At 42.6% G+C, this 22982-nt stretch overlaps 1 protein-coding gene across 1 annotated transcript; it reads left to right on the forward strand.

Moving 5' to 3' along the window:
• Positions 1 to 5922: 5922 nt before the first annotated feature.
• Positions 5923 to 22894, forward strand: mylipa (myosin regulatory light chain interacting protein a). Its single transcript, XM_020090943.2, has 7 exons — positions 5923 to 6200; positions 8145 to 8335; positions 16685 to 16870; positions 18286 to 18483; positions 18600 to 18764; positions 19457 to 19880; positions 21258 to 22894. The coding sequence occupies exons 1-7, from the start codon at positions 6114 to 6116 to the stop codon at positions 21450 to 21452; spliced, it is 1446 nt and encodes a 481-aa protein (XP_019946502.2). The 5' UTR covers positions 5923 to 6113; the 3' UTR covers positions 21453 to 22894.
• The last annotated feature ends 88 nt before the right edge of the window (positions 22895 to 22982 follow it).

A 22982-nucleotide genomic window follows, 5' to 3' on the forward strand; every position in this document is an offset into this window, starting at 1 on the left:
GACACCCGGTTGAATGCACTGATGTTAAAGAAAATGAAAGAATATTTCCTGGGTGCACTTGTTTATCTGGACGAAATTTTTATATGCTCTTCCTTGGGTCCATCCACCAAATTTGAATGAAAACCAATGAAAACCACCACGGCAGAAGTAAATTTGCAACGAGAACATCTACTTACAATAAGATAATATCTTTACTCTTACCATGAAGCCATCCTAATTGATATTACTGATTATATTACTGATTATACTGATTACTTTTTAGCTACTGTGTTTCGTCAGGCCCTTTTAGAATGTCTGAACATGCAGAATGGTTTCCCCTGAAGGGCAAAACTTTCAAGTAACTAATTGCATTGAATTTACATACATCAGATGCATTAATCACAGCTAAGGAGATCCACTGAAGAGTTAATAGGTTTGTTGTGTTGGTTACTCATTAGTCGTGGTGTAGCTGTTTTTTTTCTCATTTCAGTGCTCGTAGTGATTCAGAGATGAGAATCATACGTTCTGTATTTAATGACACTTTACCCATGAGGAATCAAGTTATCATCGAACATCCTGTGTCATCGTCTGTGGCACATGTTTCGTTTGCCTAATGAGGCCATCATTAGTGATGATGGGTTGCCACTGTTGTTGCTTCAAGGATGAAACTCCTGGCTTGCAACAGATGAGGCTCAGTTCTTCTTCTTTCCTTACAGATGCACATGTTGCCTTTGCAGACGCTTTGTCAATCTCTGCTCCTCCATATTTAAATGCACCAGTTAAACTCTTCAGATAAAAACTTTTCTAAACACATTTTTAGAAATTTGCATGATACTATAGTTTTAGCCAAGACAAAGCATAGATGCACTTTTATGACTGAATTTGTCTGTGAGTTACATGTGGTTCCACAGGCATGAGTGAAATTCACACTTTGTCAGCAGAACACCTACATCAGAAGCACCACATTTACACGGGTACGCAGCACAGACAACATTATTGATGACTGAGTAAAACTAAAAGTAAAAAAAACGAGCTTGTGTTTTCAATTCCAACTCCATTCTATTCATTTTTCATACTCCTCCATTTCCCCAACACTTCATATTTTCAGCTCCTAAACGCAAATATGCTCCATTTTTGTACCATTACAATAATCAGCCACACAGATGAGAAAACAGAATAATTGTTCCAGTGACAGAACAATTTGTTGTGTTATGTTAAATTATTCAATTTGCATGGTGGACTACAAGAGTTGGATATGATGAGGATGTAAGTGAAGTATAAATTAAAACATGGCAAGCAACCCATACATTTCAGAGTGTCTTTAAAACGGAGGGTGAGGTAACAGAGGCATGGATCCATGTTAAAAACAGGAGGGGAATTTTGAATATGTCATTTTGAGGAACTAAGTGTACAGTGTATTTAGGGTGTAATAAGCTGCTGGAGAGGAACTTAAACAGCTTTAAAAAATAAAAAGACACACAAACCAGCAATTTGCATTCTTGAAATTCTAGAAGTATAGCAGCACAGTGAGTAATAGTACTGATTCTAGAGGCTTCACATATACAGCAGTACACATCCCTTGTCAGACCCATTATTATGATCATGTAAAAAAAGTTGTGCATGCATGTTAAAAATAGCTGCCAGCTTTATGCACATTAACATGAGGGATGCTTCTATTAGGAAAAGCAGCAATAATGAGAACACTTGTCATGTAACATCTTTATTGTTCAGCCACTCTGCAAAGGCTGTTCAAATTTGGGGCTTTTGTGAAAAACAATCCCGTGAATTAAGGGATAAATTACTTAGAAAATGTAGTTACTCTGACACACATCCTGAACATCATATTCTTACTCACACTCCCCGAAGACATCAACCACACTTAGCTATAACTAATGTGCGCCAAATCTCCTCAGTATCTTTATACAAACATATTGCTTCACTTGCTACAGAATTCATTTTCTTAAAAAAGCAAAATGAAACCGGAATTGCAAAAAACCCTTTATTCATAATCGCATGACATATTCTGTGTCTCCCTTGCCTCCAACACATAGAGGTAGCCATGCATGAAACGTTCTCCGAGAGACACAGAGAGGCGGAAAAATAACCATCAACACTCCTGCGTTTCTGAAAATAGCCTCTGCAATTAGTTAGCTACATTCACTGTATCTGCATCAGCACACTGCAGTTTACACAGCCATCTTGCAAAACCAACATTATTGGTTATTCACTGATATCTGGGCCATGTTGAATCAGTAGTCACACTAACGAAGATTTGATGATTGCAATAACCAACCTAATAATGGCTACAGTAACCAATCTAACTTCATGGGTGTCATGATATAAAGTCTGCTCAAAGGCAACCACACCTCAAACTCTACAAGTCAATCCATCATTTCTTTTTTTTTTTGGCTTCGGGACAGCCACACACCCTCTGCCAGTTCCTTAGTTCTCTCTGACAGCTTCCATTCTGCCCGGTATCGTAAATCATCCCTCTCCTCGCCCGAATCCACCAGCTCGATCCTCAGGAACATTTCTTTCTCTAAGATCAGAGATGCCAACACTGAGTCTGTAACTTGTCTGGCTCGTGGCAACCTGGGGGAGGAACGTGAAACCCAGCGACGAGGGGGTGGAATGCTCTTAACCCCTCTGCATCTGACTTCCTCTTCGCGATGTTTCACTAATGTCACTTCCCTGTCCTCCGAGGTGGATGTGCTTGAAGAGCTCTGATTGGTTGATTCTGAGGTGGAAGACAACTGCGTGTCCTCTGATTGGTCGAAGTCCAATTGATAGGCTAATTTCCTGTTACTTTGTCTGTTGATGGACAGACAAGGAGGCCATCGGAGGGAGAGGCACCTTGTCATCGCCAGCCATAACTGTTGAGGCCTGAACAAACCTGATCTTTGTGTTTCATTTGTATCACTGTTGTCCTGTTTCTCAAATTGCACGCATTCTGCTGCTGATTCTGTCGCCACCTGCTCTGTCACAGGTTCTCCCTTAGAGTTCTCTGTTGACGGTTCTTCTTCCCCGTCCTCGTTCCTTTCTGGCTGTAGCTGTGGATCCTCCCCAAAACTGAAAGAACTACTGAACCTCTGACTCCTCTTCATCGCACTCTCTGCCTCCGTATCTGAATCTGACAACGAATCTTCACGTGATGAACATCCAGACGGTGACGACTGTTCTTCGGAATCGGTTAACCATGGTCGTTGACTCTCTTCAGACTCAGAGGAGCTGCTCGCCCTCTGGCCTTTACTCATACTTGGGCACTCAAATCCACTCCTTTGGCTTAATGTCTCAGCCGTCCAGTGCTGCTCTTCTTTCAGATTGACAGAGATAAAAAGAACGTAATCGAGGCTACAACGAAAACAACAACAGCCGCTCTGCTAGCATGGCAATTTCTGACATAATCTCTGCTTCAAGAGGCACAGCTTTGGCTGGGGAGATGGGCAGTGATGACGCTGTGATGTCATGTGCCCACATACACGCGCGTGCACACATGCAGAATCCTCTACATGGGTGTGTGTTCACGCTCCAGTCGATGAGCTGTGACTTGCCTCAGAGGGAAGTGACGTCACATTGCATGATGTCATACCTAGCCGCGAACCATGTGTCTGCAAATAGTCTGTGTCTGTGCGAGAGCCCAGATGGCAAAAAAAAAAAAAGATGCCCTACCCCCAAAATTGACCTAGATGTGCACAAGGGGGAGTCTTAATAGATACATTTTGTTTTTCCCCTGTGCTCATCTTGATCCAATTATTTATCTCTTTGTATTGCATTGGTATTTTACTTTCAGTAAAATGTTCTTTGAGTACAAAGTTGCACCCAAAAAATTTGCAAATACCTGTAAAACCAAAAACAGACTCCCACCAGCCTGCAGGAACTTTGTACGTGCAGGACATGAGTGTACGTGTGTGTGTGTGTCATCACCTCGGTGAGTACCTCCTGTCCAGATGTTTGATCACCCACTATCTGCTCTGCTTCTCCTTTTATGGCTGTGGCGGCCGCTTATATAACCCGTCCCTCTGTTCATTCAGTGCGCACCTTGTTACATCACTTCAGGGCAAAAGGACAATAACCACTGCTGACTCCAAAGTGATTGACCTTATCACACACACAGAGAAATAAATACGTAACCCTCAGAGCTGATGAAATCTGTTGAGTCAGATTTTGTGTGAGGGACGTTGGAAGTCACTGACACCAAGAGAATGTCACTGTATTGATCAGAGTTCCAATGGAATTGATTTTTAGGGGCCAATTACAATACTGATATTAGGGAGGGAAAGTTGACTGATACTGATATACTGGCTGATAAGAAAATTGGATTTCTAAGATGTCATTAACAATGTCATTAACAAACCCTTATGACAAATCAATGTAATTGAGGCTTGATATTCTACAGTTTAAACATTTCTTTGTATCTCTCTAAGTTACTAGAAATACAAAGAAAACAAATGCAACCATCTGTATAGAACTTGAATCAAGAAAACAAGTGTTGATCTTCGTACATGTAAAAAACGCACATCTTTTCTGCTTAGCTAACTCCAAAGTAAAAGTTTTCATAAGGGTGCATATTGCAAATACAAAAAATGATACCAATATGTCCATGAAAGGCTCATATCTTCCGATTGCTTTGCATGTGCAGCATGTACAACAGAGCCTCGTCCCACTTCCATTCTATGTAAAAAGCTTTTAATACAATAGCGGAAAAGGGAGCTCCCCCTGGGTCCTGTTGTATCTGAGTCATCGGTGCTACGTCAGGAATGCAGTGGTGGGAGAGAGAGAGAGAGAGAGAGAGAGAGAGAGAGAGAGAGAGAGAGCAAAAAAATATGTGGCGACACTGCCTCTAACCTAAAATGTCCCCTGGCTGATAAATGCAGAGCTTGGCGTAACACTATGTCCCCCTATAGTGAGAAACTATGAGAGCGTGTGGCTGCTCTTTTAGCCTGGGCCGTCCCTCTCTGTGGAAATTACAACATTTTGTTGTTGAATAATGCATCATAGAATAGTATGTGTTGTGGAAGTAGTTGAATAAACACTGAATTATTAAAACTTTCTAAAAGTGAGTGAAGGGGGATACTGGGAGGAAGAAGCTTCGACTTATTATCACCAGGGAAGGAACTGAAAAAACTTTTTAGTTCCCTGGATATTCCTCATGTTTGTTTTATAGATATATACATACATAGATATACAGATAGAGAGATGGCTAGACTGATATACAGATAGACAGACATAGAGATTGATATAGAGGTGGATGGATGAGATAGATAGATGATAGATATAAAGATATATAGATTTACAGATAGATAGATATACACATAGATAGATATATAGATATAGTATGAGTTCATATATATATACAGACAGACAGATATATAGACTGATAGATAGAAAGATATCAACATGAACAGGAAGTGTGGAAGTATTAGTGAAACATTTCAGCAGAGTCCAGTGTTCTCTGTCATATTGTCATTTTAAAAGGTGTTTGATGATAATGTTTAAATGTGTTCAGTGACACACAGAGTTGGTTCAGGTGTAACTTGACTTTACTCCAGCACCACAGGTCAGACAAACAACAACACGGCTGCCGACATGAAACATTCACACGAGCTTTGGACAGAAGCTGCAGACTCGCAGGGCGGAACGTTTTGCCCCTATCGCTCCTATTTGTGGAACAGTCATCCATTATTCACACTCACCGAGGAGGCGCCATTAAACTCAGCCCGAGGTTCTGCCGGAAGCTTCCCACCATGTCTGTGCAGGTGAGGTGTGGGGGGGGGGGGACAGGTGGACCGCAGGGGGGCGCTGTGGACTCACTCACGCTTCCCCAGACCGCGAGCTGTGAGCGGAGAACATGTAACGCGACTTCTCATTGGCTCACACGCAGCAGCCATTACAAAACCTCGGCGCCGATTGGTCCGCTGTCGAGGGGGCGGCGCCGACGAGGCATTTCATTGATATAGGCTACAGCTGGTGGCCGCAGATTCGCCACACGGAGGGAAAGAGTGAGAAAGTGACGAGGGATCCATGTAGGGGCTGCTGGTTTTTTATTTTTTTTAATTGAAGAAGGCTCGAGAATTGTTGTAGAGTGGCGAACAACACCAAAGACAGACAGAGGACACGGGGAAAGGTGAAATAAAATGCTCTGCCACGTTACTCGTCCGGATTCGGTGGTGATGGAAGTGGAAGTTGATGCAAAGGCGAACGGTGAAGACTGTCTGAATAAGGTGAGAGAAACACGTCACGATTATTTATTATCTGGCTGCATTCTAAAGAAACACGTTGTCAGCCTGTGCAGCAGCGAGGAGGCTGTTTTTACTCAACTTAAAAATATTCAATTCAACTTTATCTTGTTTGTTTGTGTCTCATCACAGTAAATAAACACGAGGGGGTTGATGCTACTTTGCACTAGAAGTTGTTGCTTCTTTCTCGCTGCTTATAATCAGAATAATCAGCGTGGAGTTAGTGTTTGAGCAACAACATCCACACATGCTTGTTGCACATGGAAACACAATGTTCTTTCCCACGATGTGCAGAAAAAAAAAACTGATGCATCTTCAGTGTAACCTTTTAAAATTACTACTTGTGCTCCCCCCATAAAAAACACTTGACTTGACATTTGTGCAGGAAAAGTTTTGATGCACTGATGATAAAGGGAAAGTCATCTCAACTTGCACAGCTCACTCACTCAGAGGCTGTGGCTTTGTTAAGGTTACTTTAGTTCATTCTTCTGCAAGCTCCCATCCTCCTCCACTCACACTGAAACCTCCCCCTCTGACTCTTTCTTCACACTTGCATCTATTTCCTCCCCTCTAACAATAATCACGCATTATGTTCCACAAAAAGTCCCCCCCCCCCCCCCCCCCCCCCCCACACACACTTTCGTCTGCTGCCTTAAGTTGTTTATTCCAATCCCTGCTAATAAAGTGCAAAGCTTTTTCGTATGCATGCCATATTCCCATCTTGCCCTGGGTATGAATGAGCTCTATTTCAGCCCCCGGGCTTCCTGCAGACGCTCACCAGCAGTTATGTAATGGCTGCTGCTGAGTGAGGGGGGCGTGGGTTTGATGGGCCCCCTTATTTACTTATTTATTTAACCCCGAGAGAGCCTGCTCCAACCAGTTCACTTGCACCCTATCATGAGCTGAGGAATATAGTTGTATCTGTGTGTGAGAGGAGCATAAAATGAGCACAGGAGCAAAGTGGTAGAAGCACATCTCTCCTCTGAGAAACACACAAGCGCTGTTTAGGAATTCTTGTTGATTTCTCACCAGCTTTCCAGTGACTGTTGACTATCTCAGTCAAGGACATCTTAGTGTGCAAAACATCTCGAAACTCAGAAAACATGTGCATCCAAACTTGTTAAGCAGTAGGTCCGCACACCAGTTGAGGCTCCCACAAATCAGGATTTAGCTGGAGTAGCACTGAAACGCTATTTGGGAATTAATAAAAAAGTTTGTATGAGCCTCAACTGCTGTGTGGACATTTCTTGTTTTTAAATCTCAAAGCTGTGCCTGTTTGAATTTCCCTCCAGGGATTAATAAAGTATTTCTGATTCTGATTGTTCTGTGGTGCTGTGAAAACATTCTAAATGATTGGATATATGTCCTCTTTCATTCTTTTCCACACTGTTTAGAGTTCTTAAAGAGCTTTGGTAGCCGGTGGAGTATAGCGACATCTGCGGTGTGATTAATTTGATGGAAAGGCACGCATGGTGCACACCATGAATGTCGTTGGAGGTGATCTCCATTTATTCTGACAAACCAAATGGAGTAAATAAACTCTCCGGTGAATTTTTACCCCTCTCCCATGGAGTACAACAATAGTGGAGTACAACAAAAGGGGACATGACATGAAAACACAAAATTTAACTGATAAACCAAGCAAAAAACAAATTATCCTGTCTATTTTATCAGTAGTGGTTTCGAATATGATACTATAATTTTTTCAACTCACAAGTAATAGTGAACGTAGTTGTTTAGGACTTTACCAAATGTTCCACCTTGACAATGCAGGCTTATACATGTCAGGTACAGAGATTCTGTATTTATAGCAATGAAATGATTTAAAATGCACATTGGATTCTGTCACACATAATACTGTACTTGTGTTTAACTGGCACACTTTGTCTAAAATCCACCTTTGTGACCACTTCTATCATCTCCCTCCAGGTTTGCAGAAAGTTGGGGATAATTGAAGTGGACTACTTTGGGCTGCAGTTCACGGGCAGCAAAGGCGAGAACCTGTGGCTGAATCTGAGGAACCGCATATGCCAGCAGATGGATAACGTGACGCCGTGTCGACTGAGGTTGCGGGTCAAGTTCTTTGTGGAGCCCCATCTCATTCTGCAGGAACAGACGAGGTTTGTTTACCGGCTCACGCGCTGCATATCCATTGTGTGTGCGCCGCATGAAAGCTGTCACGTTTGTTTCCAAGCCAAATTAGCAGATATAGTTGTTTAATCACTTCCTCTCAGCGACACACTCACAGCAACTCCCTGCAGATCCACCTGTCACCTCTTAAATGTGGTCTATTGTTTTATTTCCTTGTGACACGGAATGAGGAACACATGCTGGAAAACACAAAGCTATCATTAGCGAGCTTGCGGCGCATAATCTGATCACTTTGTTGCCAGTACAGCTGAATGCCCTGGAGTAACCTCTTCGCTGAGCTCTTCCGGGGTTACTACCGGTCATTTTGATGCAGCAGCAGACAGGAAATGTGAGCCAGCAGCTCTGGGGCTGTGTTGCTCCGAGGCTAACCCCCCAGGGACCCCCTGTGTGACAGCCGCAGAACTCTGCCACTGCCCCCATTCAACTCAGAATAACTTCTGTTGTGCTTTTTTTGTGTCAATTGTTTTGTGGCCATTTTTGTCTGAACAAAAGCAACAGCCCCCGGTCTGACATTTGTGCAGATGCTTTTTGGAAACTTTGCCTCAGGCTCAGTGCAGGGTGTTGTCTTGGTTTTTGTTTTCCCAAAAGTATATCACCATCATGAGTCACTGCCCCAGCTGGTTTTCATAATCGTGTTGTGATGTTTTTTGAAAATATCAGGATATGAATTACATGTGCAATTGAAATATGATGGCTTTATTATTTATTTCAGGAAATAATCAGGTAGCAAAAGACTCTGCATAACAAGTAACATCTTATAGTTGCATCTCACCTCTCTGCCGTATCAGTAAAAGAACAAAGCTTGTAGTCAGAACAACACGAGATCCAGACTCCGTATCCCCCAGCCCCACTTTTCTTTTATGTTATAAGTAGATAGTGCACTCGCTGCCTTCAGAACCCGTGGGTAAAAAAATAAACTTGTGTATCTAGTGTGATGCTGCAGATCTTGTTTTCCCTCCAGGCAGTGTCACAAGTGTTTGCTGCTGCAGGATTGCTTCTGGAGCGCGGGCAAACCGGAGGGGGGAATCTTTTGGTGTCTTTTTAAGCTCTGCCACGCTGCTCTCGCCCTCTGCCTCTCGCCCTCTGCCTCTCTCTCACACCAGCCAGGCTGACGCACGCACACACACACACACACACACACACACACACACACACACACACACACACACACACACACACACACACACACACACACACACACACACAGCTTGCCTCAAGTACTGTTCATTAAACAGACATGTATCTGCCTTGGCCAGGATTCTGTCTGGCATTCCAGCCGGCTCTCTTGTTTTCTCCCAAGTTCACCCACTGCCCACCACTATCAGCTCTTTGTCCCTTCCTCCCTCTCTTCTCTAGAAAGATATCAACCTCACTCCATCTTGCAAAAACATTTTTTTATGTCCGCTGGATACAAACTCTCCCTTCCCAAAACGTTCTCCTTGTCCGTCCATCTTGCCCTCCACCTCTTCAAACACTGGTCCATATTTGGCAGCCCTTTTGAAGAAGAAGAAAGTGAAAGGCAGCGGCGGAGGGGGAGGATACTTGGCTGCCTGTGCTCTGACCTCCACTAGATTAGCAGGGGTTATCAACAGATGGCTGGCGTTGGACAGGGGTCATGGGGGTTGTGAAAAAAGGTGAGATAAAGATGAGAGGTGGCAGGCAGGGGTATGTGGAGTTGCTGCAAATAGACCCTCACGCATGGTGCATGCAACATCATGCTTTTAAGTTATTTGCTACTGTTGGCAGCATTCAATAGATGTTATATTATTAAAGTTGTGTGGTAGTCTTTGGATGAAAGCATCAGTTAAATGAAATGTAATGCAGTCTAAGTTCAGTGTTTAGAGATGACGGGGAGATTTTAACTGTGGACAGTAATGGTCAACATATAGTGGAGACTATACTGCCTTTAAAAGGGTCATGTATATACATATATATGGCATTTCTGTGAATTGCTCATGTATATTTAATGTTATGTATCATTCATCCTCATGTTATTGAATCAGATTGGTGCTTTGGGGATCTGCATGGGTCCTTTTCCCCTTATTTCTTGTGCTCTCACCTTTGACCTACTTAAGTCGTCCACACAAGTTGCTCCAACTGCATGTTCCCAGGCAGATCTAAACAACTTGTATTGGGAATGTGTCTAATTCTTGGCTGAAGAAAATTCATTTTCCATAGCATGCTTGTTAAATTTAAAGTGGAAAGCAAAGTTAAAGATAATCTTAGTCGGTAAACAAGTTTAAGATTAATTGAAACCTAAGTTCACCCACTCGACAAAACAGTGCAGCATGTTGCTGCAGCTCAGTTATTAACAAGTGTATGTGGGCTGGAGTATGTTCTTAGCAATGTATAGGGCAATGCAAAGGGGCCTATATGGTATCACAACTCTCTGTTGAGATGAGGGGGGGGGCCCCATCTACGCCCTTCTTATAGGCTTTATTACATAACCTGCCCTGGACTGAGCGCGCTCAGAGCTGCTTATATAAGCGGCTGTGAACTCCACAGCCACATAAAGCCAGGCAGTTCACTTGAGTGTTCTTGCTCACATGCAGCTGACTGTTTGAACACTTTGTCTTAATTTGTTCTCTTTTTTAGTAGCGACGACCTGAGCTGGAAAGTATTTGGAAAAATCCACGGATGTGTTGTGTTGTTACAGGAAACTTTTTTTATTGGTTAAAGGCGACAGATCCGAGGGCCTCAACAACATCTTATCTGCATCATTTAACACCACTTGCTATGGGGGATGTTTCTGTTTTAAACATGTGAATGTTTCCCCTTCATTAGCCCTCGTGTTTAGTATTCTCATCAGGCAAACATGGATACCCTCGAAGGGCACAGCTTGAAGCACAGGCTTTATCAGAGGTCCCAATTGTTAACCTGTTTACCTCTTATTGGGGCTTAGCTTATCTTTAACTTGCAGCCAAACCAAAATGCAAAAAAGTTTAATCATTACTTCCTTTTTGCATCTCAGCAAGAGTTTATCAAAAATATATTTACATGCAGGCTTACTTGTTTTCTTTCCACATGCAGATTACATTAACTAATACTGTCATGAAGTAAAATCTAAGGTTTTTAGACAAAATCTAAATGCGATCACACGAGAGTCTCCCTCACACGCAGACCAGAATTGCTTTTCTTTGGGGGATGGAGACTAATCCATTTGCCTATCTTTGTGTTCGCCTTGTGACTCACTATTGATCTGTTCCAGGGTTTTCCTTAACTATCCCCAGTGCATGGTGGGATAGGTTCCAACACTTTGTAGTGTTTGTTGCATGGATAAACTGAGTTATGGATATACCACCACATTTTCATGAAGGGTGATTCATTTTACTTCACCAGCACTACAGTTCCTGTGCATCATAACATGGCATTCTCATGAAATTGTTTGAACTTGTATTAGTTTTCCCAGGGAAACCCAGATGAGAGCCTTTTCTCTGGCAAAATGCAGACATGCCTTCAATTGAATGCTCTGCAAAACAGGTTGTTGTTTTTTTTGCTCACCAGCAAAATCAAAGTAAAGTTAACACGACATATATTAGTCTACATTTGCATTCTCCACCATCACTAATTAGCCTCCACATTAGTTTCTTTCTTCCTCCATTTGTTCTGAACCCGAGTTACCGAGCCCTGCTTTGCCTTCTCTGAAGACGTATTAATAGCCTTTGCCCAAGAATAGCCGAATTGTTGAACTTAGGACAGATGCTGCTTTTTAATCACCAGTTTACCATCCAGTACAAAGCCACAGTCCGTAACCAGAGGCAATAATCATACAAACAGCTTCTTTGTTTTATAGATATATACTTTCCAGGCCTTGTGTGTTATCTTCAGTGCTTAGAATTAACATTTTACAACTTTCTGCTGAATTACACAATTACAGCCTCGGCAAGTATTGCAGCCTCTTGACTTTCCTTTCAGGCCAGACATTCTCTGAAGAAGACGTTCAGCAGGGTTTACTATAGTTCATTGACAGTTAGTAACCTCACAGCACACAGCCCTTGGCAGTATGTCATTTGACTAGCTTACAAATCACATTGTTGAGAGCATGAAATTCTACAGTTGATTGGCTGGATGAGTTGCAGTCTCCAGGCAGAGGTGTTAGGTTTCACTTTGCAGGGACGTTTTGTTCTCATCTGCAGTGAGCCAGCTGACATACTGCCGTGGGTATAGATACTGGCGTTAAGAGAAAAACAATAGACTCGGTTTGGTTTTATAGCTGTGCAGAAAGTTTGGTTGACTTATTAAAAGGTTGTTTTTTTTTTCCTCTGGCCCCAGCATTCATTAAAATACTGGTAGAATATGTTCCAAACTGAGCTGCGTCAAATGAACTAACTGGTATATTTTGGGGTTTCGAATTTCATGGTTAAAAGACTGTGCAGAAGAAATGAGGTAAATTATCTCATCCCCATCCCCTTTAGATCAGCTCTGCAGCCACTGACCTATTTTCAGATATTCTTTCTCAGTCTTCAGGCCTGCTTTAATTGAATTATTCCAGCCAGGCAATCAAGTATTCAAAGTTTGCTGCAGCTCTCCACATGGTCTCCCCTGCTTCTCCCTCCTCAGCCACTGTTTTGAATAGCGTCTATACCTTCCGCAGCAGTATTATGACTGTAAATGAGTAAGCCTCTGTAAGACTTTGATTTCTATGCAGGACAAAGCGGTGAGGAGGTGTTTATAATGTGAAACGGGGAAAGTGGGACAGGAGACTTTGGTCTGAGCTCAGACTTCCTGACATTCAGTCTGTGTGTCTGGTGTGCTGGCGAGGGCCAGACTCAAGAACACAACCAACACAATGCTCTGATGACTGCACTGTTTTCTTTTCACAGATGACTCTGTGCTGATGCATGTCGGCCCTTGAAATGGTGAATCGACACTCCGCAGAGCAAATACCCAAACAGTCCCCTTATGAAAATAATCAATTAGGATCTGGATTCGAGAGAGATATGCAGACATTTGTTTTGGTTAGTGGTTGATTTATGTGTTTTTTGTTGGGATTGGAGTGATTAAAACATTTGGACACAAAGTCAAACAGTGTTTGGGGAGAAAGAACTAAAACTGATGACTTATTTATTTTTGAAAGAACCAAACTTAGGAGTGACCTGCAACGCTTAAGAAAAGGTGTATTTTTGCTCCACTACGGTTCTATATTAATCTGTTAGCGAAAAAATTCCATGTCCTTAAGGTTTTATACAGAAGGTCAAAGCAGATCAAAGGAACAACAGTCTGCCTTGAACAGGCTGTGAAAAAGAGGCTAATGAGTGAGATCTGTCACAGCACGATGCAGATTTAAGTCCTGTTATTCTGTCGAGCCCGGTCACTGTTGTGTGAGTCACAGTGAATTACACTCTCTGTGTCATCTGCCCGTTTGTTTGAGCACAGGGGTTATGTGTCCATTCTTTTCTCTCCTGTCTTGTCACCTTGGTTACGGCCCTGTGTAAACCTGAGGGGTTTGTAAAGGATCTTTTTTTTTTTTTTTTACACACCCTGTCACTCTGGATGAGGCTTTAGGGAAGTCGTTTTTGAATTTCGTCAAATCCTTCCCAGCAAATCGGCCTCAAACACGCATGTTGTTTGTGGACACTTGTTTCTCTCATGTCCTGAGCGTGGGACAGAGCTCGACAGGTGCTGAGGCAGCACAACACCACCTGAGCAGATGATCCCCGGACAGCTGTCCGAGAAGCTGTCGGCTTAATATAGAGGAGAAGCAAGTAGAGCTAGAAGCTCATTGTACTTTTGTTTTCTAAGTAATCATACAGCTGGACGGTAGATTAGATTAACCAGACAAACCCATGTATGTTACAGGGTGAGTTTTAATTGCAGTTGTTTAGCAGAAATGGCAGCAGTACACTGTTTACTTCTGGATGAAGTGGTTGTTATTGTAAGTCATGTTTTCCTGGCGTTCGGAGGAGTGCATATCTGATGCCTCTCCTTCACCCTCAGGGTTTTCAGGGAGAAACAACTATTAGTGAACTGGAGTTACCTCAAGACATGCCCATTAACTTGTTTTACTGTTCCGTGTGTAGTAGATGTTTACCTGACAGAAGGAACACCTGTTAACATACACACATGGGAACCCACAACACCGGGGCATGCAGGATTCAAGTGATTCGGACAAAGGCGCAGTGTTGAAAAGTTACATATTTAAACCTCGTTGTCACAGATGACTGGTCGAGTGAATCAACAACACCACACTAACAGCAGGCCAGGATGTGAAAGCTTTAAAGAGGTTGAATGCCTTGCTCAGTGGCTTATCAATGCCTTGCCTGACCTAGAGTAACCTCCTCCACTTGGCCTATAGTAACTCCTGCTCTGCACCCTGTAACAAACTCCCAGTCAAGTCAGCTCTATTGTTTGCGTCAGGCAGGTAGCTAACTAGCAGCGCTCCGTCACATGATGCCTGCTGGGCCTGACACAATAGAAGGCAGTGTTTATGTGTGTGAGTGCGTTGAGGGGAATGGGATGTTTAACCCCAAATCAAAGCGCTGTTTGTTATGCCTGAGGCTCGTCAGCTATGGAGCTCCGTTGTTATGGTCTGGCTTGATCAGGGGTGGTGTAAACTGACTTTGTTTGTGTGCCTCACAGCTGCCTGTGCCGCTGTTGATGCTCCCTGGAAGCAAAGTGAATGTGCGCGTTGGACGAGGCGTGTCCGTGTTGTTGCACACTGAAGCGGTTGCACAGCACACGTGCGTTTACAGCCGACAGGGGTGCACCGCTCCCTCAAGAGTCTGGTTTTTGGCCCCAGAAGATGACAGAGGAAGCATCAGCAGCTGGTTCCCAAGAGGCAGTTTATCAAGATGGGCTTATGTAAATGTTGTATATGTTTATGAATGCTGTATTATTATTATAATACTTACAATATTATTATATGATAATAATTGTATTGTATTATAATGAATAATGTTGTACATGCTACGTCCACTCAAAGTGTCCTTTAAACAAGTATCCTAAAGTGATGTGCTGTCATTTAGTAGCTCAAGGGGGATTTTTGCATGGAAATGAGCAGTTTCAGATGGTTTGCCTCAGTCTGTGGTGGGCTAGATTAGTCACAGCAAAACCTGTCAGAAAAGTACGCTGAAGTCATTCAGTTGATTTCTTTTCAATAGATGGATTCAAAGTGATTGTAGATACAGAGCATACATTGTGTGAGCAGGGAGGTTTGTTTATGTCACTGTGTTGCACTGGTTATTTCGGGCGATGGGAGAAAATGGAATTGAATGATGTCATGATTTTAAAATGAAGGAAGTCTGGTCACCATGGTCACCAGCAGGGAGAAAGCTGCTGGGCAGGTTTGTGGTCGCAGCAGCAGCAGGTATCCTTAAGCAGGCCAGTGCCTGTACAATCTCCTTAAGGTGGCTGTGCCACAGGTCATGTGCTCAGGTTACTAGAGTTCAGCGTTCCTCATGATGCAAGGAGTCAGTCGGTGTTAGTCCTTTTGACGTTTGTCTCCTGCTGCTGCTCAGAAAGAATTCCTCACATCTCCTGGTCAAAACAATGGAAAGGCCCTGATCTGCTGTAGCTCCTGTTTTTTGAGAATTTAGATGTTTTTCTTGGCCACACTAGAACTCAATGTTCCGATTTTAATCCTTCGGCCCAAATAACAACAAAAGTTGCTTTTGACCACTAATAATCTTTGAACTATTTTCCCTGACCATCACTTCATACGCCCACTTTATTTTGAACTGGGAGATTTTCCTTGTGTCTGGTGATACAAGATTATTTGTAACTTGGTTTGCCTTTAAATAATATTGCATGATATTAAACTACAAGATATTTATACGGCAATCGACTCCCATTACTGCATTTATTTGGACTCTCAACAGTGCACTGTGGTGACTCAGCAGATATTGTACAGGCTCAGTTGGTCATCAGGTTAATTATCCAAGTGTTTTCTATACAGCAGAAACATGTGATGTAGTCGTATATTGTCTCTTCCTCTCTTTACTTCTACTTTCAGATCCTTTAGTGAATTCACTCTTACATAGGAAGCTGTTCTTGTGTGTTTTGAGGAAAAGATTGAAAAAGCAAAAGTGTACCCGCTGCGACAACTGAACAAATATCTCAGTTGCCTTTTTCCTTCTGCAACAACCCCCCCACACACACAAACACACACACCTGCCGTCTGTGGTGAAATTCTACCCCTGTATTGACCACCTGCTGGAGTCTGTGTTCGCCCCCAGACGTCGTGACTCCTCAACCATTACACATGAAACACTGGTCGGAGGAAAAAACATATTTGTGATGTCTTGTATTTTGTAATTTAGTTCAATGCCTTCACAATCATAAAGAATTCCATTTTGACCCTTATGTTTTCTCTCCACCAGACATGTTTTCTTCATGCACGTGAAGGAGGACCTCTATAACGGTCACCTACGTATGGGCTCGGAACAAGCGGAGGAGCTGAGCGCGCTCCTGGCACAGGCGGAGTTTGGCGACTACAACCAAAACACGGCGCAGTACTGCTACTCAAAGCTGTGTGGAGAGGAGCCCAGCACTGCCACCATCAACAGGTACAAAGACCCTTTTCCACCGGTCAAAAACCCAATAACACTGTCTAACATCTGGCTTTTGTTTGCAATGGCAAAGGAATGAATTGCCTTTTTTGGCAGGTTTACCCACATTTCAAAAACACACATGTACCCACTACTTTTGGTGTAAAAGAGGTATGAGGAATCTAATCAAAGCTGACAGCTAAGAAGAGGTTCAACACATAGTTTATAATCTTGAAAAGGAAATAATGCATCATAGCAATTATCTGTGAACTGTATAATGTGTCAGCTGTTCAAGAAAAGGACATTTTTAGAAGAAGTATTAAAAAAGCTCCTGATTTGAACTGACAGTTCTTCCTTTTTGTCATGTCTGCTTTGTAAGCCACAGTAACTTTTTTATATCTGAGGCGACAAATTTTAGATAAGACTGTGTGTGCGTATGTGTGAAAGCTGTTTGACAGCTCTCACACACACACACGCACACACACACACCAGTCAAACAGAGCAGCTGACAGGAGATCAGATAAGCACGTGTTTGCAGAACACCTCAGACAAAAAGCCCCGACTGTACTTTTGAATGGTTTCTCAGGAAACCGAAAGAGGATGGTGAAATTTCTAGGTTTCTAGATTTTGTCAACAGGGATCCCATTGCATTGTGAACTAGAATGAAATACCACTGCCAAGGCTCAACAGTTCCCTTAATTCAACCAATCTGCAACAAATTGCACACAATCATAGATATCCGGCCCCATAATATGCCAGATTTTTTTTTTCCACATGAAGTTTGATAAATGAATGCCGCCACGTTAAAGAAAATCATGGATACACCTCTTTGTCCGAATCCACCCCTAGAATTTAACAGGTTCTCCTTCAGACTATGCACTATCCCTCGATATCCCTCTCCACTGAAGAGCCCGTCCTGCCTCCAGGTCTCTGGGCCTTTATCCAGGAACTTCCGCGCATTTCCATTTGAAGTGCCTTCTGGAACCATTTGGTGGGCGCATGGCGCTGTCCCTCAAATGTTCCGCCTCTTGAATTATACACTCTCAATCCCCATCTGCCAAACACGCTACATTAAACTTCATCCATATGCTGTATTGAGACAGAAGGCACGGCCATTCACTGCTGCACCTACGCTTAACCTCAGCTTGTTATGAATGCAGGGGCATGTTGTGAATTCCCCAAGTAGCTAAATTCTTTAACTTTCAAAGACTCTTGTTTCAACTGTTGATCAAAAGTGTGTACATATGTGTCATTATACATATCCCATCAATGTACCACTTTAATGTTAGCACTCGCCGCCTGCAGGCATGTTCAACCGTGCAGTGTATGTTCCTTTATGTAAGATCATCTGTATGATAAAGCTTGTGTCAGGAATATAGAGTGAAAGAAACTTAAATGGTCGCCTTTCTCTGTCTCTTCTCCCCCCGCTGCAGTGTCATATCCAGACATAAAGCTCTAGAAGGTTCGAGTCCAGGCTCGGTGGAGTATCAGGCTCTGCAGCTGGTCTCCTCTCTGGAGCATTACGGCGTGGAGTGGCACTGGGCTCGGGACGCACACGGTGAGCGGATGGCCATCGGAGTCGGCCCAGAGGGAATTGCCATTTGCAAGGAGGACTTCAGCTTAGTCAACAGGTGTGCTGCCTTGATGTTATCCTGTTTAAAACTATGGAATGTTTGATGTTGCATTGCAAACACACACGTTGCAGGATTTTGTCTGAAACAATCTTCTCTCTTTGTGCTTTTGTTAGAGTAAGCTATCCCATCATTCAGATCGCCACCCAGTCGGGGAAGAGTGTGTATCTGACGGTTACCAAGGACACAAATGACAGCGTGGTGCTTCTGTTCAAGCTCATCAGTAACCGAGCAGCCAGCGGTCTGTACCGGGCCATCACAGAGACTCACGCCTTCTACAGGTGAGGAGCAGCCAAGGACGAACGGTGTTTAACCCCAGATCAGTGACTCTCATATCCTCCAATAAATCAATACTGCCTTTAAATTACTAGACAGATGTCAGTTGACTTAAGCTCACCTCATGAGGTGAGCAAAGATAATAAAATAAAAAAATTTAATTTCCAGTTTATTGCTATCTGTTCTCATAGATAATGAATGGTGGGGGAAAACCTGACCTTATTCAGCTCTACTTGGCACATGACAATCTCTAGTGAAAAGAGAAAAAAGGGCATTTTCCTTTCCATAGTGTCTTTGTGTGCGCTCGTGTCAAATTTGCATTGACCACGGACAATTCAAATGGCTGAGCTCTGAAATTGTTCTCAGTCAAAAGGTACAATAGACAGCTGAGTTCTTTTGTTTCAGGGATGGGTTTTAGCTCAGAGTCTGCAGATTTTTCATTTTTGCTGGCATGTCTTCAGCTGCTTGCTCAGAAATAAGTGTTTGTCTCACTGTGGTGAATGTGGCATCAGAACAGTACAAACACGAGGGGTCATCTATATAAACAGTGCAAGGGGGGCGTTAAATAAAGACACACAGGAAATGATATAAGAGAGATCCATTAGTGGATTTGGATGTATCGGGTCAAACACTGCAGATTTAAGTATCACATCCAAATATTTTTTTTTAAAGGATGAATTGTTGTTTTCATTTCCAGGTGTGACACAGTCACAAACGCTGTCATGATGCAGTACAGCAGAGACTTTAAGGGCCACCTGGCTTCACTCTTCCTCAACGAAAACATCAACCTGGGCAAGAAATACGTGTTCGACATCCGCCGCACCTCCAAAGAAGTGTACGACCACGCCCGCCGCACGCTCTACAACTCCGGCGTCTCGGACCTGGTGTCCCGCTCCGGCAGCCGCGAAGGCTCGTCTCCCTCGTGCTCCCCGAGCAGGGACGACCAGCAGGACGAGGGGCTGGACTGTGGCAGCTGCCAGCAGAGCAGAGCGCTGCAGGAGAGGCTGCAGAAGCTCCGGGAGGCTCTGCTGTGCATGCTGTGCTGCGAGGAGGAGATTGACGCAGCGTTCTGTCCCTGCGGCCACATGGTGTGCTGCCAGACGTGTGCAAATCAGCTTCAGGTGAGGCTTGAGAATTAATGCTGACGTCAACACTACCTACTTTATAAACGTTAATTAGCAAATCAGGCAAGAGCTTGAAAGGATTTCGAGCTCTTTGTTTTTTTGTTTGGTTCTTGACTTGAGACACTGTGCATGATTTGTGTTCGCAGTTATAACCAAAGCTTTTTAATTACACTTCAGTTCCAGCCTCTCATCCTTTTATGGCCTTTTAAGCAACATCCAAAGCTTTGCTTACACTCTGCTGACCTGATTGTCCCCTCACTTAATCAGCTAAATGTTGCCAGTCTTTGTGGAAGCAGATTGTGTGTGCGTGAGTGCGTCTTTATGAGGGGATTATAGCAGCCGGGCAAATCTTTTCTCCAACTCAACGAGGAAACGTGACCAAGCTTACAGACGTGCGAATGAGTCAGTAGAAACTCAGGACAAGAGAAGGACAATCTCATTATAACAAATGTATTAATATTTGTTTAATAACCTGAGAGATGCCTAATAATTTGCCTGAATGAGTCGACTTGACTCTCACAACTGTCTGATGTGGTCACATACTTCTCTAGCACCCGCTGGTTTGGCGATTTGCCTCGTGTGTGTGATGAAGTCTTATTTTACAAGCTCTTATTAAGATTCAATGCAAAATTTCCTGGATAAGCAGAATATCATTTATTGCCAAAGGGTAATGGGCCCCTAAAGGATCCAGAGTATTAATTCATTAGTTGGACCACTTAAAATCTGGCTCAAAGCATGAGTGATCACTTGTATCACATCCAACCAAGCATGTTAAAAACACAGATTTCTGATGGTGAACTAATATTCAGTTGTAAAATACTAATTCTAAAGTTTCTGCAAGTTGTTAAAAAGTCGTAAATTGAATCTGAATCTTTATGTCTTCTAATATGTTAAGATATTATATACTAAACTAACCCTTAAATGTGTTAAGGTAGGTCATAATCATATTAATGTCCATTTATCGCTATTTCCATCCCCCGTTAAATTACATTTTTTAACTAAAAATACTATTTTGGCTAGTTGTAGTGCTTTCTCAGCAATACAGATATTCACACGTTGTAATAAAGCTACAAACAAGACCAACATGGAACTGATGATTGATTCTACTAACAGCTTGGTCAGAATTTATAGCAGCACACTCAGCTCGGCTGTAAGAAAGATGATGGCGTGGTGTTTCCAGGGTTATTCTCTACTAGGCTACTTCACCTTATCTTTAATTATAGTGACGTATTCCTGGGACTCGTATGTTCCTTCATATCTGTGGTACTTGACATACGTCTTAAATTTAATCCATTACGGTGTTAAAGTCTTTTAAATGTCTTGCTGACCACCCTGTCACACACTATCTTAACCCTCTCATTTCTCTTCCCTCAGTTGTGTCCTGTGTGTCGGTGCGACGTGGAGCACGTGCAGCACGTCTACCTGCCCACCTGCACCAGCCTGCTCAACCTGACGCTGACCGACAACCACCAGCACCACAGCAGCATCCCGACACCCATCCACAGAGAGCCGGTGTCCCCTCACACCTGCAGCGCCACAGAGTACGAACATAAGATCTACCACACATAAAGACGACTCCGCTATAAAAAACACCAAACTCCATCGTGACCACTCTGAAGCTGAAACCAGCCAGATTCTGGATCCATCAGCATTTCCTGTCTGGAACTATCACACATAGACTCTAAGCATAATCAAAGATCAACACACTCGTACCACTCCCTCAGCGCGTGTGTGTGACTGAGTGCTTTATTATTATTTTTCACTCTGGACGAAACTGTTTGGTTGTTGCTTAATACCTTTGCCGTTTGTTGTGTATCATTCTGTCCAAATCCTTTTTTTATTTTAAACATCATCGTCCCTTGCCGCAGTATGATTTTAGATTAGACTCTTACTGTCCGTGTTTATTGAATTGTTGCATCAGTTGATCTGATACAGAAAGAAACATTCTTATGTTTGTGAATTATGCTTTAGATTTTTTATTATTTGGTCCATATCAGGCTCCTAGTCCCAAACCCGAACCATACGCTGAACGTCTCTTTACACCAGCAGAACTGTCCACAATTATTTATTTTTCATTTTAAAGCTTCCTGACTTTTTTAAAAAAAACTGAACTGAATTTTATGGTCTAACAGAGTGAAATCATTTATTTTTCTTAGATTTTATTTCTCATTTGTTTTTCATGTCCAATATTTTCCAAAGCTAATGAGGATGGATTTGGAGGCGAAGCAGCGCCGCTCTGGATGTAGCACTGTGTACTATAATATGTGATGGGACCACCGTTGCCTTGTTTGGTGGTCTTGTAGGTTATTTTAGCCCAAACAGAGCTGTATCTCGCTAACACTCCATCACCTTGAAACGGGTCTTGGTGATTTACTGCCACTTTTGTCCAAAACAGGCCTGGGTTCATAGAATCCTGCACCTTTTACACGTCTCTGTAGAAATTAACATCATTTTCTCAGCAGACGCAGGCTTTTTTTTGGTTTTTTATGAACAAAACCGTCCAGAGCAGCTGCTTCCTCTGAAATCCTGATATTGTTTTCTTCTCTGGGTGTACTAGTGAGTTATTTTTGATATTTTTTTAAAGGGTACTAGGAGATCTGCCTGTGCAATACTTGCTTTCCTTTTTGAAAAGCTCATTAAGTTTTATTTAATTTCAAAATGCTATATATTTAAAATAAAAAGGAAAAAAAACAACATTGTCACTTTACCAAGGAACGTTTTGTCTGTAGGGGATTTGGCCTTAATGTAGCAGCAGCACTGTTTGTTATACATTTTCCATAGACTTGCTTTTTTTTCTAGTAAGAAAAAAACGCTGACTTGATTAAGCTCAGTCACTGCAGGGGAAGGACTTTTATTTTTCACATTGTACAAGTAGCAATTTGTTTCTGTTTTCTGAAGCAAAAGCCGCTATATGCTCTGTAAGATAACTCTAAGGATTAAATCTTTTTTTTATATATATTCTGCTTTTAACAAAAGAGAAAGTATTAATAAAGTTGTTTTTTAAAAACAAACTGATTGTGAAACTTGTTTTGTTCTTCTGAAATGAAACGTATGCAGAAGCTTTAAAATCACCCACCCCTCCACAAAATTTCCTGGCAA

This window comes from Paralichthys olivaceus, chromosome 20 (assembly GCF_024713975.1).
Source record: "Paralichthys olivaceus isolate ysfri-2021 chromosome 20, ASM2471397v2, whole genome shotgun sequence".
Classification (NCBI taxonomy): domain Eukaryota; kingdom Metazoa; phylum Chordata; class Actinopteri; order Pleuronectiformes; family Paralichthyidae; genus Paralichthys; species Paralichthys olivaceus.